A 24,675-nucleotide genomic window follows, 5' to 3' on the forward strand; every position below is an offset into this window, starting at 1 on the left:
TTGATATCCACACACAACACACATGTTTATGTTCAATAAATGCCATATTCATTTGTGTGATTGTACTTGATGAAATGTGTTTTCACATGCTCAATCTTTGTTAATTCAAGCGCAAAAAGATTTTTGAGTGTTTTAGTTGTTTTTGGAAAGTTTTTTGTTAAAAAATCTGAAAATTTTCAAGAATCCCAGTTTTGCCCTGTTTTGGCGACTCAGTCGCGGGTAAGTCAAGTCGCGAGACTCAGTCGCGTCTTCGCGGGTCATTTTTGGCAACTTGTTCGCGAGTGGAAGGTCCAGTCGCGAGGGTTACTCAGAAATTTTGGCAGCTCATCTCGCGACTCTCTCGCGGGTAGACCCTCTAGTCGCGAAAAACACTTAGAAAATTTTTCAAAATTTTGTCTTTGAGTGTTTTGGCGGCTTGCCCTGGCGACTTAACTCAGTCGCGAAAATCGCGTGTTTTGCATATTGAGGGTTATTTTCAAAGTTGTTTTCCAAAATTTTTTCATTTTTCCCTCCTGCATCATTCTCTTTGTTCTTACCTTCATCTCTTACCCTCGTTTCTCCTTGACCCTTTGTCTATTCCTGACAAAAAGGGGGAGAGTATACTCTAAAGAGTATGTCGGAGTGTTTTGTCATTTCTATATGACTCATGTGCACATCCTTAGGGGGAGAAATTCTATTTCTCATGCACATTTGTAGGGGGAGAGATATTCCATAGGGGAGATGCATATACCAAGGGGGAGAAGACAATGTGTTAACTAGAAAACCTTGTTCTGTTTGTTTTCTTGTTGGCTTTATGGTGCTTTGTGTTATGCTTTGGTGTTCTCATTGCATCATGTTTGTGCTTTGGACAAGCATATATCCCTATGTTATTATGCTTCATTGAATGCATGTTCAGATGATCATTTGCTACTTGTTATACTTGTCATTTATTACTTGCTTTACCTTGAGGGTCTAATGTGTTTTGTGCAAGTGTTTCAGGGTACAAGTATATATATGTTCCAAGTGCATCACAGCTTCTCATCACTTTGAAGGGGAGAAATTTTAAACACTTTTAGTTTATATTGTTTAAGTTTTTATTCAATATAATGTGTTTGTACCCATGTGCTTTTGTAAGCTTTTAGGGTTATTGTTTTATGCATGGTTTGTAGGCTTTATGGTATGTACCTTGCTTAGTGCAGCCTTTATGCTATGTTGAAATCAGTACTTTAATCTAAATGTTCTGCATTTTGGTTTATGTACAGTCACTCTTGTGCCCTTGTAGGATTGTTCCTAGATGCATATGCTTTGTGTGCTATGCATTGGTTGAGTGTTGAGCATACAAGTGTCTTGCCTTGTGCTTGTTAACTTGTATGTCCTTGTGTTCATTCCAAGTGAGAATGAGCACTGTGATCACTACCTTGTGGTGTTCACTCAGTTGATCAAGCCATGGTTTGTTTATTAACTCCATCTTTGCTTGATCTCATATTGCCTGTTTCATATGCATTTATAATTTTCTGCTTACAATGATCATGGTGTATTGTTGTGTTTCAGGAGTTTATGTTCATATGATTCAAGTGCTTCACAGCTTCTAGAGTTAGGTGTGAGTGAGTTTTGTTCAACTGTTCCCAACTCACATGTTAAGTCTAGAGTCTGTTTTAGGGTTTTGTCACGGAATAGCCAAAGGGGGAGATTGTAAGGTTGAATTTATTCAACCATCTAATTGGCTTTATTCCGTGCCAAATTTGCTTGTAATTCAGCATTTAGTAACCCTGTATTTAGGTGGGTTTGTTGTAAGGGTAGTGAGTGAGATAGAGTGAAGATTGCTCAAGAGTGTGCAAGAAAACAGAGAGTCGCGGCTGGGACTCGCGGCTGCAAGCCGCCAGAAGCTGCACACGTGCCAAGCATGCTGGAAGATGAACAGTCATGCTAGCTGGAGCACTACAGGACAAAACAGGACAACTGGCCATACGGTTAACTCGCGACTGGATCTCGCGACTTGGTCAAGCCGCGAGCCACCCCTGTTTTGCCAAAACCTGACGTTTCACATTCCTCTCCACTCCAGTATAAATACCCCTTTAACTCACGATTGAAAGAGAGCTTCCAGAGAGAATTTTGAGAGAGAAACCCTAAAGAAAAACCAGATTGTTTCACCCACAATCTATACCTTAGAGTCTCTTCAAATTCCCTCACTCTCTTCCTCTCCATTGTCAAATCCTTGAGAGGCATTATACCAAACCTGGTTCTCACCATTATCATCTCTGTGAGACAGTCGTTTGGAGTTCTGGGAAGCAGTTAGGAAGGAGCCAATCTTCATTGGTTGATGCTACGGTCTAGTAGCGGAATCCGGGAAGCTAGAAAAGAAAAAGGTTCGGCGCAACCTCGTTGGAGCAAGAAGCTTGGAGGGTGCACTGGGTAGATTAGGCTTGGAGGGTCTATTGCTGTCCTTGTATCCCAACTGTATTTTCTAGTGGATTGATTACCGCTTGGAGGGCGGCGGAGAGGTTTTTCGCCGAGGACTTCGGTTTCCTCTTCGATAACACATCGCGTGTTGTCTTTGTGTTTGCATCTTCCTTCCTCTCTATCTTTGCCTTTATATTATCTGCTGTGGATTTTATTCTGTTATGGCTTAGATAGTATTTAACCTATTTCACATTATAGCATATGTTAAGTTTCCGCACACTTGTTGTTTGACATATTGCTTGTGTTGGTTAAGTTAATTTTTGGGGGTCTAAACGTTCAAAAGTGTATTGGTACACGTTTTTGAACTTTCATTCTTTGTTTGGATTTATTGTAAATAACTTAAATAGAATTTTCTAAAGTTATTTATTGTCTAAAACCACTATTAGTCATTTCTAGCACCAATTATATCCATACTAGAAGTGCTTCTCAAAAGGCTTTGTTTATGTGAGAGTTTGGATTCAACTTATTCCTACTTATTCCTGCGTTTGTGTTTTTGTGTTTCTTTTTTTTTTTTTTTTTTTGCCTGCCATTGTTTTTGACTTTTCAACCTGTTCACTATACACTTTTCATCCACTCATGCACTGTTCACAACAAAATAAGCGGTGGAGTGCACACCAGTGGGTCCCATTTACTGTTCACGAAACCCACAAACATCACTTTTCAGCAACTTTTTCATTAAAAATGGGTCCCACAGCACTATTCACCCATTTAAAAATTATTTTGCTACAGTGTTTTCAGTTTTCAATTTCAGCAACTTTCAGTTTCAGTAACAATAAGTTGTATCCAAATTGACCCATATCTTTGTATTTGTTATTCGTCTATGACTCTATGTATTAATTGGTGTAGGGATTACTTCGGTCAAGAATGAGTTGTGGTCTACTGAGGATCTTTTAATTTTCTAAAAATTATTGGGTTTGGTTTTTCTTTTTTTTTTTTTTTTTTTTTTTTTTTTTTTTTTTTTTTTTTTTTTTTTACAGTATAGAATTTTACTATAGCCTAATCTAAATGTATATGTGTGTGAAACTCCCTCCTAGAGACTTGAACCCCGACCCTCGCCCCCACACTCCACAAGTATAAGTACTTGTAGAGTAACCATCGCACCAAGGGTGTGCGGTGGTCCATTTTTTTCATTCTTAATCAAATTGGAACTTGCCACATAAATTTATTAGTCCATATCACCCTAAATTTATTGAAGATTTTACTATATGTTAATTTTTTAGCCTTTAGTAATGGGACATATTATATATAATAATAATAATAATAATATGTGAAACTGAGAGAAACTCAAATTACAATTTCAAATTAGAGTTCTAATTTTGCACCATGTGTTCTAAATTATTTATTCTTGAAGAGTTTTATTTCTTAATTTTAGAATTAAATATAGGACCATATTATAAATATTCATCCAGGTGACTTATTAAGTACAAAAACAAAAGAGTCTAGCCTCCCACACTCCACAAGTATAAGAACTTGTAGAGTAACCATCACACCAAGAGTGTGCGGTGGTCCATTTTTTCATTCTTAATCAAATTGGAACTTAACACATAAATTTATTAGTCCATATCACCCTAAATTTATTGAAGATTTTACTATACGTTAATTTTTTATGCTTCAGTAATGGGACATATTATATATATATATATATATATAATAATAATAATAATAATAATAATAATAGTTGAAGCTAAAAGAAACTCAAATTAGAATTTCAAATTAGAGTTCCAATTTTGCGCCATGTGTCCTAAATTATTTATTCTTGAAGTGTTTTATTTCTTAATTTTAGAATCAAATATAGGACCACATTATAAATATTCATCCAAGTGACTTATTAAGTACAAAAACAAAAGAGTCTATAATAAATGAATCGTAAAAAAAAAAAAAAAAAAAAGTGCTTCACAATAAATTTTTTTTTTTAAATGGACAATTTACATTTTATACCTAATAATACCCTAACAAATTTTTTTAAAGAGTTAACAAAATATGACTACCAATAGTATTTAAATTATATATATATATATATATATATATTATATTATGCATTGGATTACAAGCTAGTATATATTAGTAGGTTAAGTCGAGAGAAAATCCAATTAGATTTTAATTAGATTCTCAATTTTATGCCACATGTTCCATTTAATTTTTAATTTTTGTGGCAAGTTCATTTTTGGGTAAAAAAACCGAAGAGTCTAGATCATATATATATATATATATATAATGAGAAATCATTATATATTTTAGAAATATATGATTTAAAAAAATGTAAGCTAATACCATGTATAATTTGAACCTCTTCTAAAAAAATATGTATAATTGTGATTGTTTTTAATTGTACTCATACATATGCATGGAGCTACACACTAGTATATGTAATCAATAAATAGTGAGATATTATCAATTCACAACAACCATGAATTGATTTGTACAATTTTCAATATTAAATAGTTTATAATTGAGGTGAAACTAGAAGCATAAATTAATCCAACATTATATATATAAATATGTTTTTTGTTGATGACTTAATATATAATATTACTATATTTTGTTTTTGTCATTACTTATTTATTTTATTAGTCTAAATAACTTTTTTTTTTTTTTTAGGGTGTAGTCTAAATAACTTAAACCAAATATATAACATATAAATTGACATTAATAAAATACCGTGCATTGCACGTGTTAAAAACTATATCTAACCATATCATATATACTATATATAATAATAGAAGGCTTTTCCTGCAATTAAGGAGGTGCTGTTATGTAGAAAAAATGCCCATCTAAAATTCTGCCATGTATAAGTTAAAAAGTAATAAATTATGTTGTTCGGCAATGCTACGGCACCATTTAAAAGCCTTTCATTATATATATATATATTTATATAAATTAACCGGTTAAAATACGATGTACACGGAGATAGAAATAGTTAGAGGCAATGAGGCCTGGGACATGGAGAAAGAAATAGAGAAAGAGGCAGAATGGTAAACACAACATCAATTGGACATAAGAAATCAAAAAGTTTTAGACCACGATTTTGCAAACCCAAAACCTAGGCCAAACGGTAAACAAAGAAGACACGGAGTGGGGACTGGGGAGAAAGAAAACTCTGAGACCGTAGACGAAGAGTAATAGAGATTGAAAGAGAGATAAATCTCAGGGCAGCCACCACCATCACGCAACCAGAACTGTTACAAGTAAAGGTTTTCTTTATTTTATTTTTAAAATTACGCGATAACTATGATTTATGTTTGGGTGTTTGGTTGTGTAGGTTCAATTTAGGCATTTGGGTTACATTTGATTTTGATTAAGGTTATTAAATTGGATTTGGTTTATGGTTGGGGTATTTGTATTGTTCGTTTGGTTTTCATTAATTTTTCAATCAAGGTAGAAAGCAAAGTGTAGGTTTGGTCTCTTCAATTTCTTTACACTTCTTGAATGAGCATTCCTGGTGAAGAGTTTCTAATCGTTTCACTCCACGTTTATCAAGTACAAATTTAGGTTTTTTTTTTTATTTTTTAACTCGCTCTTGGATTTAGTTGTAGATTTCATTTTTCATTGATTGATTTCAATTCCAATCTGTGTAATAAAAAATTAATGGGTTTTTTTTAGCTTTTTTTTTTTTTTTTTTTTGGGTTTGTAGGTGGAAAGGCAAATCATTGGAATTTCTGTTCTTAATTTTAATTTCTTGGGTTTTGTTTTGTTGATTATTGTTTTTTGGTTAGAAATTTTTTTTTCCCTGTTTGGTAGATTTTTGTTAGATTTAGTTCCTATTTGCACCTAAAATTTGAATTCATCTAATTATAGCATAAAATACGGTTAAGAATTATGCACCAATTTCTTTTCTTCATACCCTTTTCTTATTTACTTAATGTTTTGATTTATTTCAGATTATGAGAGATATAATTTTTCTATATACAGGTTATGGTTTTATAATCCCTGAGCATCCTAAGACTCTTATATCAACATGAATTGCAAGTGCTGTAATATATGTGATTCTAATTTTGTACTCGGTTGTAAGTGTAGATTGCAATTCATTTGCCTATGTTAGATTGCCTCCTGTTCAGTGTAGACTTATTTTGGGAATACTAGATTGATGAAAATTGAGAATGTTATGAGTATACATTTTTATAGGTACTACATTAAAAAGCTTCTAATTTTGTTTTTCTTTTTCTTTTTTTGAGAAACAAAAGCTTCTAATTTCAAGTAATGAATTTGAGTCCTAATTTTAAGTAATAAGCTTTGACCATTTAGGTTTATATCATACAAACAACAACTGAAGGGCATGAACAAGGAAAATAATTGGAGTTGAGAAATTCAAAATGCAAACCATTAAAGGAGATCACCAATTTTTGGAAAACTAAATATCTGGAAACCTATTAATCTATTTTGCTTGGTCTCTTACTTTTTCTTTTTTTAATTAAAGTCCAAGTTGTTCAAGTAATAGGAAAGTTGTTACTCTATAAACAAATAAAAAGGAATAGCATAATCTTAACATATATACTTAATTTTATCACTGGATGTATAATAGGAAAGTTGTTACTCTGTTAAACAAATAAAAAGGAATAGCATAATCTTAACATATTAGTAATATTTTGACATGGAAAGTTAGCTTCCGTGTCAAAATACTTTTAGACAAGGGTTCCTAGGAAAAAGAAACAAGAACAAAGATGAGAACATAAGCACCCAGGGCCTTGGTCCAAGGGAAAACGACAATATCAAGAAGAAGGGAGAAAATAGTAATTTTAGGCCAACCAAGATTAGCATAAACGGAGAGGAATCAACCGTAGAAGAGGAACAAGAAAAAAGCAAAGTACGAAAAAGAGAAATAGTAGAAGAAAGAAAAGCAAAGAGCAGGGGAGAAAATTGGCAATAATAGAGAAAGTATAGAACTTAGGTCAGGTTCCCAGAAAAATAGTACCCCTTATTTGTATTATTACTTGGGGGCTGTACTTCAATCCAGGGTGATTTCTGCAAATATATTTCTATATTGTTGATTTCTTGGACCTACTTGTGCACATATTGGATCCTTAGAACTACCTAATTGGCCATAGTGGGACCGAGCTCAATTCCCTCCCTCAGTATCTCACAACTCCTCTAACCCTTTAACAGACCCACAAGATTGTATTGGGCTTAGACTTAAGGAACCTTTTCAAAACAAAAGGGTCCAACAAAATTGAAATGAATGAAAACATATGGTGACAATTTTAATTATTAGGAAGGTGTTTGGTGAAGTTGTCTTCAAGTTTGTAAATACATGAAAAATGAATCTATATATTTAGAGAGAGAGAGAGAGAGAGAGTTAAGGATGCCCGAATGTCCAAATTCTAAAAATATTTCATAAACCAATGTTTGAATTATGGGGAATTATAGAACTAATGGTTTGAGCATTGAAACATTTAAGTCCAAATTTTCACCATCAATTAGATTTTACGGGTTAGTTACTAGTTTGAAAAATACTCAAATCAATAAAACAAAACCCAAAAGCTAATCTCAAAGTACGAAACATTAGCATTCATGACCAAACAGAGAAAAACGCACATATACTTCCAAGTATTACATTATCGTGATTAAACATAAGCATTCATAACACATAACTCCTAATACCTAACCATTCAAAATACTTGACATTGTTCCATAAGACAACCATAATAGTACTACCTTCCAAGTTTTAATACAAAAACACTACATCATTCCATAATACATATCCATAATACTTTCTTCTTATTTATTTATTTTTTTTTTTTAAATTTAGTGTTGAGGCCATGGGCCTGACTGAAAGTAGGATCCTGGGGGCTCCCATGGAGATAATAGGATTTGGAGGGTTAGCAGAATCAACTAAGGGATATGTGTAGTTGGCCTTAAGGGTAGGCCTAATAGTAGGCCTGACTAGATTTCATGTGATTAACTCATAGGTTTCTTACCATATTCTATTAGGATGCCCATGGCTCCACAAGCATTGCCTTATTCCCTTCACGTACCATCAATGTGTTAAAGAAAGATTGAATGAGAGGCCTGTAAGGATCCCTGCCAACCCGAACCCTTTCAGCCAAGGAGAAGTGAAATTTGTGGAAACAATGTGTTATGACGAGTTAGAACTGGATGACAAGAGCCCCACGCTGGGGACCCTAGGAGCACCTGTCTTAGAAGAAGAAGAAGGAGAGGGGTGCCCATGATCTGAAGAACCTTTTGGATAGAAAGAAGGAGACCAACTCCTCAGGATCTCGGGAATGCGTGGTAGTACGAGAACCCGGAGGAAGGTTAATTTATCATTTATGAATGTGCACAAGGCTTGAATGCATCATGCAGGAGGGTCCTGGATCACCGGATTGCATGATGGCTCAAGAAGAAATCTTAAAGGACCCAATCAAGGAAGCAAAAATCCCGCCCTAGAAGGAATTAGAAGAGATAAAACTGGGGCCTAAGCTGGGATCCCAGAAGCCTGTCCTTATTAGCAGTCAGTTGACAGCACAAGAAAAGGAGCAGTTAGTGGCATTACTCAAGAAATATGTGGATGTATTCACATGGATGTATGATGAGATGCCTAGTATGGATCCAGGACTGGCGGTCCATTCTCTAATTGTAGACCCGGGAGTCAAGCCAGTAGTTCAGCCAGCCAGGGTCTTTCACACTAATTTAGAAGCTCAAATAACTCAGGAAGTCAAGAAGCTGCTGGCAGGTGGTTTTATCAAGCCCATCCAGCACCCCAAATGGCTTTCCAATGTAGTACCCGTGAAGAAATAGAATGGCCAAATTCGGTATTGTGTGGATTTTTGCAATCTAAACAAAGCATGTCCAACAGATGAGTTCCCCCTGTGTAACGTTGACCTCCTTGTGGATTCAGTTGTGGGAAACTCCATGTTTTCATTTATGGATGGATATAGTGGGTATAACCAAATCCGCATGGCTGCCAAAGATGCAAAGACAGCATTCAGGACCCCAATTGAAAATTTTTATTACACTGTGATGCCATTTGACCTTAAAAATGCAAGGGCCACATACCAAAGAACCATGACAGCCATCTTCCATGATATGATGCATAGGGAAATGGAAGATTATGTGGATGATATTGTGGTAAAGTCAAAGACCAAAGCAGGACACTTCCAAATACTTAAACAAATTTTTGAAAGGTGCAAAAAGTACAAACTACGCATGAACCTCATGAAGTGTGCCTTCAGAGTATCTGCTGGAAAATTCCTTGGTTTCCTAATACATCACAGAGGCATAAGTGTAGATGCAGCCAAAGCCACAGCAATCGCAATAATGGAAATGCCTACAACGATTAGAGAGCTCAAAAGTTTCCTAGGGAGGGTCTCCTACATCAGGAGGTTTGTGCCAGGATTAGCTTTGGTCATAAGTGATTTATCCAAACTGTTGAAAAAAGGTGCTAAGTTCACTTGGGGAACTGAATAGAGGAAGCCTTTTAAAGGATCCAACAGATAATGAATCATCTTTCTACCCTGCAAGCACTAGTACGTGGACGACCCCTGTTGCTATACTTAGTGGAGACACTCGATTTTGCACCCATGATTTAATCAAGGAAGATGACTGGAGTGACCATCCATATACAAAAAATATAATTCTTGCATCACATGCATTAATTTTTTTTTTCCTGCATTGTATGCACTAATTCATTCATTGCATATCATAAAAATGATCTTGAGATTCTTACTGTCACAACGGTGTTTCCGGTTTCTGAATCGGACCATCAGATTGAAAGATATCGCATGATCAAGTTTGCACGGTCAACATGCATTGTGTCTAGGAAGAATCGACCGCACATTATTAATTTAAATTAATTATGATTGGTCAAACAATTAAAATTAATTATATAATTTTGTGAATGGTTGATAATTAGTGTTTTAAAATTGGGATGCATGCATAGTAATAAAAGGGATGATTGGATAACAACAAAATTGGGGATAATTTGAACATTATCAAGATTTATTTTAAGGGATTTATCCAGAAGATAATTGTTCTTAAAAAAGCCGGAATTATCCAAAAAAGAGATGAAAAATCATAGACGGAGGATGAAAACATGTCTAGGTATAAGGACTAGCCAAAAAATCTTAGAAAAGGAGTCCAAACGGCACCCAAACACAGAGCCATAAGGACAAATTTTCATGTGATGGGCTTTGGCCCAACAGTTTTCAGGTGATGATAAGGCACACCCTTTTCGACCTTTTTGCAAAAGGATGCGTCTGGATTCAAACCCTAATCATCCTATCTATTTTTTAGAGTCTTCTGGCCTCTATAAATAGAGACTGAACCTCATAATTCAGCATCTTTTTTTTACGCTCTGAGAGGCATACGTTTTTTACTCTCAAACCACACATATTTTTGTATCCTCTCTCTGAGTGTTGTTACAAAATTAGGGTTTTTAGGTTTCAAAGAGAATTGAATAAATTTCTTTGAACCCTAAAACATTCTCTCAAAAACAAAGTGTGCTCATGCAAGAGGTTGTTTCCTTCACCCTTCTCTTGTGATGTGATGATGCATTTTATATATCTTTCTTTTTCAAATATCTATGAATTGTTAATTGTCCTTTTGTGTGAAGCATGATATTTTCTATATGATTGTTATAATCTTTTTCTTGAATTTCAATAAATTTGCAAGTGAACAATTATTTTCTTAAAACGAGACAGATCTACATCTCCAAAATAGATCTGCATCTTTATATGATGTAGATCTAATTTTTTTCTTAAAACAAAATAGGTCTGAATCTTCATTAGATGTAGATTTGAATTTTTCTTAAAGCAAAACAGATCTGCATCTTTATAAGATGTAGATCTGAATTTTTACTCAATACAAAAACTGATTTGCATCTTTCTTAAGATGTAGATCTCAATTTTCTCAAACAAAAAGAGATCTGCATCTTTATGAGATGCAGATCTAAATTTTTCTCAAATATGATTTTCTTAATACATGCAAATTGTTGAAATAAGAAACAGATTATGTATTATTGTGTTTGTGTTTATTTTAATTCATGATTGCATAATTTTAGACTATGAGTGAAGTTTTCTTCTTAGAAATTAAAAAAAAAAAAAAAATATATATATATATATATAATAAAACAGATCTGAATTTTTGTCATCAAAAATCATTTTTTTTTATATAACAAAACAGATCTGAATTTTTGTCATCACAATTTTTTTTTACATCCCACAAACCAGATCTGATATTTTGACAAATCAAAATCATTTTTTAATAATAAAAACAAATCTGATTTTTCTAACAAAAGAAGAGATTTCATCCATACATAAATTTGTGTGATTTAATTTTTCATTCACATGTTCAACATATCAGGCATGACATGCATAGCATGGTACATTGGTCACTAAAGTCTAGAAGATCAGACTTTTTCTGGGCGGAATGGGTGCCGAACACCTCCCTATTCCCTAACCTAGCCTCCAGATTTAGGTTTTTGGTTTAGTAGATCTAGCCTTGTCTTTATTTTTTTCTTTTTTCTTTTTTGGGTAGAATGTAACTAGGGCAACAAGCCATGTAAATATTTGGTAGATTGTAACTAGGACCCAAAGTAATGTAACTTTTCAATTTTCCATATATGTAATTTTTATGCAATCAATGACTGGAACTATTCAGTCATGTATTTATTAATTAGTATTTTTTTTCTTATTTTTTTGTATAAAGAAAAATAAATGGAGACTCCATACCACTTACCCAAAAGGAGAGGTGCCCTAAAAAGGTACCCAAATCTCTTTTTTTAAAGGACACATCTTTCACAGTGGCGACTCTGTTAGGGATGTCAAGGGCTAAGCTTCGTATTAGACTTAAGTGACCAAATATGTACCTTTGTTTTGCATGGTCTTGCATGATATAGTTGTTGTTTTTTTATTTATGTTTGATGGGATGTTGCATAATATTGTGGTGTATGATATTTTGTTGTTTGTTTTGGGAGTTAAAATCTTTCCCTAACTGTCATAATGTGTGCCATCCAAACAACAATGTGTGCACCCCTTTCAACAATTTTGTGGTGGTAGTAACCATGGATCACCGGTCTTCACTAGATTCAAGTACCCAGTGGCGAACTCACCAACTCATAGCCCAAAGTCATTGGATCATTTCCTATTTACTATAATAAACAAACCATGCTGCTTGGACCAACGCAATGTTCATTACATTACAAGTTGGGAGGTGTAACGTCCTAGCTATAGGAAACAATGAAACAACAAACCCACCCTACAACATAATAACTTAGAACTTATCCTTAGGTCAGTCCCGGTTAAAATTGCATTGCATGTTGTGTGTGTTTGTTTTGATTGACTGATGGATATGGATGGGGTCTTAGCTTTGACTAACCCAACCAAGCCTGTCATTAAGGGAGAATCTAGTCAAGATTTAAAGGAAGGCTACAAAGAGAACTAAAGCCCGACACTTAAGCCAGTAGCTCCAGCTCCAACCCTATCACTCCCATCATAATACTGAAGCCTTCAAATATAGAAGAAACTCCACTGCTACAACATCACAACCCCGTCTTTGACGTCCAAGACAATTCAAGCTACAAGAAGTCTGAAGTTCCTAGTAACATGACAGAAGAGGGAGAACACCCAAACACAGAAGAACCCATGAACACCCAAGAGCTACTTAACACTATGGTAGCTAGTTAGATTAAGTGAACTGTATAATGCAACAGCTTCAGAATTTGAAAAGTAATAAAAAAGGGGATAATATTGATCATGATCCACCAGCCATAGAGAATGAGAAGAAGATCAATGAAAGGATGAATAAAATGGAGGAGATGATTAGAAGAGCCCGCAAGATGGAGGAACTTGTGGATTACGATTCTCTTTCCCTATTCCTTAATGCAAGGTTGCCACCCAAGTTCAAGATGCCAAATCTAGACAAGATTGATGGGACCGGCTACGCAAAGTCTCATCTGAAGATGTATATGAGAGCTATGCAGCCCTTAGGTGCGACTGAGGAAGTACTTAGATGGTTCCTCAACCTAGATAATGCAAGAGCAAGAGGTTGGGAGGACATCTACCGAGAGTTTCACAAGCAATACAAGTACAATATAGAAGTGGACGTCACAAGAAGAGACCTTGAGACTACCAAGCAAGAGCCGAAAGAATCCTTCTCTACTTTCATTACCAAATGGAGAGCCAAGGCTGCATAGATGATGAGTAGGCCGAGTGAAGAAGAACAATTAGCCATGGTTGTAAAGAACTTATTGCCTGTATACCATAAATATTTGTTTGCACAGTATTTCCCTAATTTTAAAGCTTCAATTGCTGCCGAAACTCAAATTGAAGATGCTATGAACAATGGTACTATAAAGATTGATGACCTTCCATGGTTTAGAAAGAATCTAGGATCTAATTCTAAGATTGTAGAGGTTTCCAATATTCATAAAAATGATCCTTATCAATTGATTGCACGCATTGCACCTGTGCAAGACCAATGGGCCAAGTGTTTGATAAGCTAAAGGCAAAATGGTTACTGAAACCCTTAGACCCAAGACCAATTCCAAACCCCTTGCCCTCAGGATTTGATATGAATAAAAGATGTTCCTACCACCAAGTACCTGGTCATGACACTGACCGTTGTTTCGCCCTTCGCCATGCAATTCAAGGCCTAATAGACAATAAAGTGATTGAGCCGCCTACAAGGCCTAGCATCTTTAACAATCCCTTGCCCAATCACAATTTTGGGAAAGGACCAAGGGTTAATTGCTTGATGACCAAAGAAGATAATAAGAAAAACCTGTCCAAGTTGATCTATGACCTACCCGAGTGTTTCATGACGACGTAGGAAGAATTAATGATAGAACAACTGCTACTGTCACAAAATATGACATATGGAATGAAGTACCAGAACAAGAAAACAACCAAACATCAACAAATGGGAGGAGACACTTCAAACCCCAAGAGAACAACCAAACACCCACAAATGGGGGAAGAAACTTCAAACCCCAAGAAAACAACCAAACATCTACAAATGGGGGGAGACACTTCAAACCCTGAGACATTTATTCCCAAGAAAACAACCAAACATCCACAAATGAGGGGAGACACTTCAAACCTCGAGACATTGATTCCCATGATTCAACCAAAATTGCCCACATCACAAGGGGAGAGACACTTTAAACCCCTACATTTAGAGACCGACAACCCAGTTGAAGCACTGAACAGGTCCGCTCAACAAACACTTGCTAAAGAAGATGAATTCCTCAAGTAACTGGAGAAGACACATGCCAACATATCCTTATAGGGTTTACTCATGGCCTCATACAAACATCGATAAAACCTAGTAGACCTGCTCAACCAAATCCAAGTCCCAACAACCACAACCTCCTAAGATTTGAATGCTATGATTGGGTCCATAAATAGGGAACTCACTATTTCCTATTCCAACAAGGATCTAATCAGGAAGGAGAAGCACCACAATGATCCATTGCATATTACTGTGGATTCCATGGGGAAAATGTTACCAATGGTTTTAATAGATGATGGAAGTGCCTTGAATGTCTGTCCTTTGAAGACTACAAGCGGCCTTCGCCTGAGCATTGAAGACTTTGTGCCTACAGATTAACATGTGAGGGCATACGACAACAGTAGAAGAGAAGTCTTGGGAACCATAACATTAGAGCTCACCATCAGACCGATGGTCAAGAAGGTGGATTTTCAGGTCCTTAATATGGCTTCATGCTTTAATATGCTCCTTAGGCGACCTTGGATCCATGACACAAAAGCTGTGCCTTCTTTCCTATATCAAAAGGTTCGGTTTCCACACGAAGGGGCTATTGTGACCATATATAGAGATACTTTGTCTGTGCCTAAACCCGTTTATGGCATTGATTCTAAGAAGGAGCCATTGACCTTGGATGGCTTTGAGATCGAGAAGCTTGGCTTTGAGATCGAGCAGCTTAGCTTTGAAAAGAGAGAAGAAGAAGAAGTTGAAAAGATCCCAATGGACTTTGCTCCTTATGGTAACAACAATGTCGTAGCAATGATAAGAAGGATGAACTACCTTCCTAGGATGAATCAAGGGAGAGCTGTGAAGAAACCAACCGTTCAAGACTTGGCAATTCCTACTGCCACACCACCTTTTGGGCTAGGCTATAAGCCCACTAATGATGATTTGTTAGATATGGGAATGAGAAAGATGGTCTGAGCCAAAGCCAAAGCAAAATGACTCCCTTGTCCTCTAAAACCTCTGAAGCCCTACACTCCTACACTGAATGGGAAGTTTGTAAAAGTTGGAGAAAGTTAACGTTATTGGGGATTCCTAGAACCAAAATTCGATCCTATAACAAAGAAAATGGTGCTTGGTTTCAGGATACTACTTGATTGTCACAATAACGCTCCAGAATTAAAGTTGGAAGATACAACTTAGGTCCCTACTAATTGGGTTGATCACATGGATCCTTTTGCCATGACTACGCTACCAGATAGAAGAAGAAGAATATTGGGAGGCCTGCCAGCATACATTGAAGAGCCCGTATGAACTAAGAGCTAGTGATGAAGATGAGGAAGGGGGAGCAGCCCTTAGTGATTATGAAGATGGAAGTGAAGACAAGAGTGATAGTAGTAGTGACAACAACAACAATGATAATGGACATGGTGATGATGATAGCAGCACCAATGGTGATGACAACAGTAACGGAAGTTATGATAGCCCATACAACGGAGATGATTGGGGTGAACCCCCTAATGATAGAGAAGATGAAGACACAAACCTATTCTATGAGGAATATGACAGTGATATGGACTACTATGATCAAGATATTAAAGATGATACTGAAGCTAATAGGTGGAGCGATACTAATAGTAATCAATATAGGTTGATAAATGTGTTAGAGGATGCAAGAGAGGAAAATACACAAGCCAACCAGATGCATCATAAAGAATATCCCTACGGGCATCTTTCAGATTAGAGTGATATCACCAATGTCAGCTCAAGGTTTGGCCCTGGGTATGACAACCATGGAAGAGAGGTTCTAGAATTGGGGTCGTATTATGAGTCAGAACCAAGTACACTAACCTTACATACTGTAGAGGATGATGACATAGATGCCAGTTTGGCTGCCCTAAACCAAAAACTAATGGTCCACAGTCTCAGAATCATGACACTTGAGAATGCTGAATATAATAAGTTGAGAATGGAAGGAAATGAGCCAGAGCATCTCCCTCAACCCATTGCTAGTTCTTTAATAGATCACCTAATAGTCTTAACCTACAAAAAGAAAGAAAACAAAACTCATTATACAACCTGATAATTTGTACTAGCCAAACAAATAAAATGAGCTCCCTTTAGAAAAGCCAAAAACAATTAACAATTAATTTTTTCATCTTTCTTGTGAATAACATGGTACAATGATATGACAACAAAATAATGGTGAAATAATTGCTATGTTCCATCAAGTACTGTGTGTAATAAGCCTAACATGTAATGATCAACTGCAAGACTTTTTCACGATTGGATAATTAAGAAGGGTAAGTCGACAGAGCTTTTGTATTCTACATGCTAGAAACCCATAGATAGACAATCTTTGTCTCCACATTAAGAACCAAAAAACGTTTCCAATTTCAAAATTCTAAATTCAAAGAAAGACCATTGAAAGTATTTGTTGATTTCTTTTGTTTTTAATTCGATAGTCGCAATAGAGAAGTGAGAATTTTGACTCTAAATATTTTCTTTAAAAATACTCGAAAGGTGACAACTACAATATTCTTGGCATTACGATTATAATAAATGTTCGTTAGTTATCATAATTATCAAATTTCTTATTTAGACAAAGAGGATTATGTCTAACTTTTTCGTGCATTGCACGGGTTACTGGCTAGTATATAATAATTGACAAGGATCTGTAAACTAATTATAGTAATGATGATAAATGTAATAATTGAAAAGGTGAGTTCAGCTTCTCCTATATAGTGTTTTCTTTATTTCCTATTTTACACTGAAGACAGGCATGCTACCTATACTAAATTTGGATAGTTTTGGAGGTGGTTATTTTTCTAGACTTTTTCCTCCCTCTCTAACGGCAAGTATTCAATTTGCATCAAGGAGAAAATGAACAGATTTCAGGTAGCTAAGAGCTTGCCATTTAAGGCTAAGAAGTTAGGGTGATATATAGTAGTAATAATCTTATCTTATAGAATAATGGACCAAAAAAAAGACATGTTACAATCCTTTAGAGTTATTAGCATAATTCAATCATAAAGTTGTTAAAAATTTATCCTTCCATGGTTTCTAAAATTGATTAATTCTTAACTGGACATCAACGATTTGATTATAACGATAAACTATTAATTAATTAGTGAAGGAGGAAGCATGAAAGCTAATAATAGTATAGAAGTTGAAGTGTAAAAAGGAGATTTCTTCGCAACCATGCATAAAATTAGTTAATATCAGTTGGATGGCTTTAATGGTGATGAGCTCAGGTACTGCAGTATAAATAGCTTCAAACGAAATAGGGAAACCATCATACCATACAACAAATTGTTAATAGCAGAGAAATAAAGAACAATAAATGGGAGAGAATTTGAGCATTGTAACAATTTCCTTGCTATTGTTTTTGGCATCCACCAATGCCGTGCAAGTCTTTGACATTAAATCATATGGAGGACAGCCTAATGGCGATATCACCCAGGTATAAATATGTGTAGCGCAGTTAACTATACCTAATTAACATGTAAAGTGGGTTCTAGTTAACTTAACCAGTAAAGTCTTTTAATTTCAAATAAAAGAACTTAGGTTCAATCTATGCTTATACTAAAAACTATTTGGTGTCTTGACCAGATCATAAAACATTAACATGAAAAATGATTGTAATATACTGATTTTGATTTTTCATAATGTGTTTATTAGGCTTTGACGAAAGCTTGGACAGCTGCGTGCGCAGTAGCAGGAAGTAAAGTTGTGATTTCAACAGGGACATACAAACTAGGTCTAGTGACTTTGTTAGGTCCATGCAAAGGTGCTATTGAGTTTAACCTTCAGGGTACCCTAGTGGCCCCATCAGACGTTGCCTCCTTCAAGGGTAAAGACTTTTGGGTTTCTTTTCAACATATCGACAGTCTCACTGTGTCAGGTGGTGGAGTTTTTGATGGCAAAGGACAAACGGCATGGCAAAAAAATAATTGTGACCATGACTCCGACTGCAAAATGCTTCCTACCGTAAGATTTCAATCTTAATAAATTGCATTTAAATTTCCATTATTTTTATGTAGATATATACAGACACTACAACTTTAAGAACTTTAACCATCACAAAATACTAATTCAAGCACTTATTCATCTAATGATGTTAAGGATATTATCAAATTATTAATAATTTGACGTAAGCTTTATATAGTGAGGTGTCACAACTCACCAAAAAAGAAAATTTAAAATTTATATATGAGAAAGTCCATATACGGAATATGGACACAACTTTTGAGCCATGACCCTAACTTGTGCAACTGTGTGTAATGGAGAAAAAGTGGTGGTTAAAGGTGAAAGTGATAGCTCACCAATCATACTCACATATAACATCAATTTGTGACAAATTGTTCAGTCTAGAAAGAATTTTTTATATAATATTGTTGAAGTAGTACCAACAACATTCATTGATATATATTTGTAATTTTTTTTAATATAGTAATTCAAAGAGGCGTCAGCATTTTGCTATAATATATTTAAATGAAAATATTTTTAGGAGAATATTTAAATGAAACTATGGCGTTCATATTTGATGTTTTGATTTATCTAACTTTTAAACATAAACAGAGTATAAGGTTCGATTTTGTCACAAATTCAATAGTCAGTGACATTCAATCGAAGGACAGCAAAGCTTTCCACATAAACGTTTACGGATGTAAGAGCTTACAAATCCAAGATGTTACCATCACTGCACCCGGAAATAGCCCTAACACCGATGGAATCCACATTGGACATTCATCTAGCATCACCATCAACAATGCCAAAGTTGGAACAGGTGACGATTGCATCTCCATTGGTGATGGAACCCAAGGTGTTACTATTAACCAAGTAACTTGTGGACCTGGCCATGGTATCAGCGTTGGAAGTCTTGGAAAGTACGAAAATGAACAACCAGTTTCAGGAATTAGAGTAATTGGTGGCACCCTTAGCAGTACAACGAATGGTGTTAGAATCAAAACATGGCCTGCTTCCACACCTGGAACTGCTTCTGATATACATTTCGAGAATATTGTCATGAACAATGTTGCCAATCCTATCCTCATTGATCAAGGCTACTGCCCAAATGGTCAATGCTCAAGCAAGGTTATTATGAACATCACAAATATATACACTCATTTTGATGTTAAAAGTTAAAAAAAAAAAAAAAAAAAAAAAAATCAAATTACAGATACTAATATCAAATTCTTGGGTGGGTTTTTGTTTGTTTGTTTCGCTTTCAGTCTCCCTCGAAAGTTAAGATCAGCAATGTTAGCTTCAAGAACATTAGAGGCACTTCTTCAACAAAGGAAGCTATGAAGCTTATTTGTAGTAGCGGTGTACCATGTCAACAAGTGGTGGTTGCTAACATTGATCTCGCATACAAAGGCGCTGGAGGATCTACTACTTCCACTTGTGTTAATGTCAAGCCCGCCGTTTCGGGCAAGCAGAATCCTCCTGCTTGTACCACTAAACAATAATAAAATGTCTCCCAAGCTATTGTAACTAATGCGGAATAAGGAAATACTATTTGCAAATAGGTTATAGGAGTTCTATATTAAGTAGAATTTCATTTACTTCAGTCTATCATGTTCCCTTTTTCTTTATTTAAATGAAATTGTGGAATGTTGGATAGTTATTTTTAGAGTTGTTTGAGTTCAAGCTTTTACTAAAAGCTACTATGATCTGGAGTGCTATTGTAGATAGTATTTGTTCTGTTACTGTAGCTGGGATATTTTGGAATAAAACAAAAATTGTTATTAAACTCTTTGTAAATTTTTTTTATTCTTCACCAAATAAATGCTTGTAGTCATGTCACGGTAACATCCAATTCATCTGCATGCATGATTCTAATGCCAAATTAACTTGCTCTCATACTTTTCGACAACGGTAAGATGTAAAACTCACAAAACGGGCACCATATATTCAAATTTGTTTCTCTAAATATTGTATATTTTTAATATAGATTTCTATAACAACTAAACTTTAATCACTTTTATTTTTGAAATATAACACATATTATTGAAGTTGATCATACCACCAACGCAGAAATTAAGGTAGGAAATAAAACCAATTACATAAATATTTTAGTAAACTTAATTTTCTTACTAACGCTCTATTTATTTTAGCAATAATGTTTTCTAGAAAATAAGTCATTTTTCAAAAAACCTTTTCCATAAAACTATCTCATTTTCCTATGTTTGGTAGCAACCTTAAATGAGTTGGAAAACAATCTCATAACTTCCCTTATTTAGCTTGTTGTGAGATAAAGTTGTTTTCCAAAAAAAAATTAGTGGTCTTAAAATAAGTTATGCTTTTTATGTTGGCTAAAGATCATTTTCCTATGACTCATTTAGTCTAATACTACCAAACACTAGAAAATAAGAATAACTATCTTTACACAATATTTTCCATCGAAACAAACAAAGCATAAAATGAAGCAATTTTGGATGATTAATCTGCATAATCTAACAAATGATTAACAACGAAATTAAATGATTTCAAGTACCTAAATGGTTTGTTGCATTAACTATTGCCTTTTATCAATAATTTTGTAGTTCAATGACATAACATGCTGTCATTTATTAAGGGAATCACGGTTCAAATCCTCCTAATATTAACTATAAAATTATAAAATTCAAACTACTACTTTAAAAAAAAAGAAAACCTAAATTAAAAATTTTTCATTCAAAATGAAAAATATTTACACTTATGGTTTTTTTTTTTTTTTTTTTTTTGGCGTTGGTAAAAGATAATTGAGTACAAATTAATCATAACTAATCAATCTAGGCCTGTGCATATAATGGTATCCCCATTGATATAATCTCTTGTACACCCTTTACATTTTAAATAATATTATTTTAATATCCAAAAAAATAGTACTTCTTACGTACTATTTAAATATTATTGAAATCTATTATTATTATATCATGTATTGTAAATATGAATGTTACGTCATTCCAAGGCAAACATAACTATTTTCTCAGCTACTACTAATGATTGTGATTGAAAATAACAAAGCTTCAATTTGGAAAACGCAATAGCAACCAACGGGCCACTTCTAACACAATATTAAGAAACGAGGCTAGATCCTTAATGCGGAATAAGGAAATACTATTTGCAAATAGGTTATAGGAGTTCTATATTAAGTAGAATTTCATTTACTTCAGTCTATCATGTTCCCTTTTTCTTTATTTAAATGAAATTATGGAATGTTGGATAGTTATTTTTAGAGTTGTTTGAGTTCAAGCTTTTACTAAAAGCTACTATGATCTGGAGTGCTATTGTAGATAGTATTTGTTCTGTTACTGTAGCTGGGATATTTTGGAATAAAACAAAAATTGTTATTAAACTCTTTGTAAATTTTTTTTATTCTTCACCAAATAAATACTTGTGTTCATGTCATCGCAACATTCAATTCATCTGCATGCATGTTTTTAATGCCAAATTAACTTGCTCTCATACTTTTCGACAACGGTAAGATGTAAAACTCACAAAACGGGCACCATATATTCAAATTTGTTTATCTAAATATTGTATATTTTTAATATAGATTTCTATAACAACTAAACTTTAATCACTTTTATTTTTGAAAATATAACACATATTATTGAAGTTGATCATACCACCAACGCAGAAATTAAGGTAGGAAATAAAACCAATTACATAAATATTTTAGTAAACTTAATTTTCTTACTAACGCTCTATTTATTTTAGCAATAATGTTTTCTAGAAAATAAGTCATTTTTCAAAAAACCTTTTCCATAAAACTATCTCATTTTCCTATGTTTGGTAGCAACCTTAAATGAGTTGGAAAACAATCTCATAACTTCCCTTATTTAGCTTGCTGTGAGATAGAGTTGTTTTCCAAAAAAAAATTAGTGGTCTTAAAATAAGTTATGCTTTTTATGTTGGCTAAAGATCATTTTCCTATGACTCATTTAGTCTAATACTACCAAACACTAGAAAATAAGAATAACTATCTTTACACAATATTTTCCATTGAAACAAACAAAGCATAAAATGAAGCAATTTTGGATGATTAATCTGCATAATCTAACAAATGATTAACAACGAAATTAAATGACTTCAAGTACCTAAATGGTTTGTTGCATTAACTATTGTCTTTATCAATAATTTTGTAGTTCAATGACATAACATGCTGTCATTTATTAAGGGAATCACGGTTCAAATCCTCCTAATATTAACTATAAAATTATAAAATTCAAACTACTACTTTAAAAAAAAAAACCTAAATTAAAAATTTTTCATTCAAAATGAAAAATATTTACACTTATGGTTTTTTTTTTTTTTTTTTTTTTTTTTTGGCGTTGGTAAAAGATAATTGAGTACAAATTAATCATAACTAATCAATCTAGGCCTGTGCATATAATGGTATCCCCATTGATATAATCTCTTGTACACCCTTTACATTTTAAATAATATTATTTTAATATCCAAAAAAATAGTACTTCTTACGTACTATTTAAATATTATTGAAATCTATTATTATTATATCATGTATTGTAAATATGAATGTTACGTCATTCCAAGGCAAACATAACTATTTTCTCAGCTACTACTAATGATTGTGATTGAAAATAACAAAGCTTCAATTTGGAAAACGCAATAGCAACCAACGGGCCACTTCTAACACAATATTAAGAAACGAGGCTAGATCCTTAATGCGGAATAAGGAAATACTATTTGCAAATAGGTTATAGGAGTTCTATATTAAGTAGAATTTCATTTACTTCAGTCTATCATGTTCCCTTTTTCTTTATTTAAATGAAATTATGGAATGTTGGATAGTTATTTTTAGAGTTGTTTGAGTTCAAGCTTTTACTAAAAGCTACTATGATCTGGAGTGCTATTGTAGATAGTATTTGTTCTGTTACTGTAGCTGGGATATTTTGGAATAAAACAAAAATTGTTATTAAACTCTTTGTAAATTTTTTTTATTCTTCACCAAATAAATACTTGTGTTCATGTCATCGCAACATTCAATTCATCTGCATGCATGTTTTTAATGCCAAATTAACTTGCTCTCATACTTTTCGACAACGGTAAGATGTAAAACTCACAAAACGGGCACCATATATTCAAATTTGTTTATCTAAATATTGTATATTTTTAATATAGATTTCTATAACAACTAAACTTTAATCACTTTTATTTTTGAAAATATAACACATATTATTGAAGTTGATCATACCACCAACGCAGAAATTAAGGTAGGAAATAAAACCAATTACATAAATATTTTAGTAAACTTAATTTTCTTACTAACGCTCTATTTATTTTAGCAATAATGTTTTCTAGAAAATAAGTCATTTTTCAAAAAACCTTTTCCATAAAACTATCTCATTTTCCTATGTTTGGTAGCAACCTTAAATGAGTTGGAAAACAATCTCATAACTTCCCTTATTTAGCTTGCTGTGAGATAGAGTTGTTTTCCAAAAAAAAATTAGTGGTCTTAAAATAAGTTATGCTTTTTATGTTGGCTAAAGATCATTTTCCTATGACTCATTTAGTCTAATACTACCAAACACTAGAAAATAAGAATAACTATCTTTACACAATATTTTCCATTGAAACAAACAAAGCATAAAATGAAGCAATTTTGGATGATTAATCTGCATAATCTAACAAATGATTAACAACGAAATTAAATGACTTCAAGTACCTAAATGGTTTGTTGCATTAACTATTGTCTTTATCAATAATTTTGTAGTTCAATGACATAACATGCTGTCATTTATTAAGGGAATCACGGTTCAAATCCTCCTAATATTAACTATAAAATTATAAAATTCAAACTACTACTTTAAAAAAAAAAACCTAAATTAAAAATTTTTCATTCAAAATGAAAAATATTTACACTTATGGTTTTTTTTTTTTTTTTTTTTTTTTTTTTGGCGTTGGTAAAAGATAATTGAGTACAAATTAATCATAACTAATCAATCTAGGCCTGTGCATATAATGGTATCCCCATTGATATAATCTCTTGTACACCCTTTACATTTTAAATAATATTATTTTAATATCCAAAAAAATAGTACTTCTTACGTACTATTTAAATATTATTGAAATCTATTATTATTA

At 33.7% G+C, this 24,675-nt stretch overlaps 1 protein-coding gene across 1 annotated transcript; it reads left to right on the forward strand.

Annotated features, from left to right (window-relative positions):
• The first annotated feature begins 15,537 nt into the window (after nucleotides 1-15,537).
• LOC126724467 (exopolygalacturonase-like) lies at nucleotides 15,538-20,059 on the forward strand. Its single transcript, XM_050428994.1, has 5 exons — nucleotides 15,538-15,555; nucleotides 17,933-18,043; nucleotides 18,262-18,570; nucleotides 19,162-19,677; nucleotides 19,815-20,059. The coding sequence occupies exons 1-5, from the start codon at nucleotides 15,538-15,540 to the stop codon at nucleotides 20,049-20,051; spliced, it is 1,191 nt and encodes a 396-aa protein (XP_050284951.1). The 3' UTR covers nucleotides 20,052-20,059.
• Nucleotides 20,060-24,675: the final 4,616 nt, after the last annotated feature.

The sequence above is a fragment of the Quercus robur genome, chromosome 4, assembly GCF_932294415.1.
Source record: "Quercus robur chromosome 4, dhQueRobu3.1, whole genome shotgun sequence".
Classification (NCBI taxonomy): domain Eukaryota; kingdom Viridiplantae; phylum Streptophyta; class Magnoliopsida; order Fagales; family Fagaceae; genus Quercus; species Quercus robur.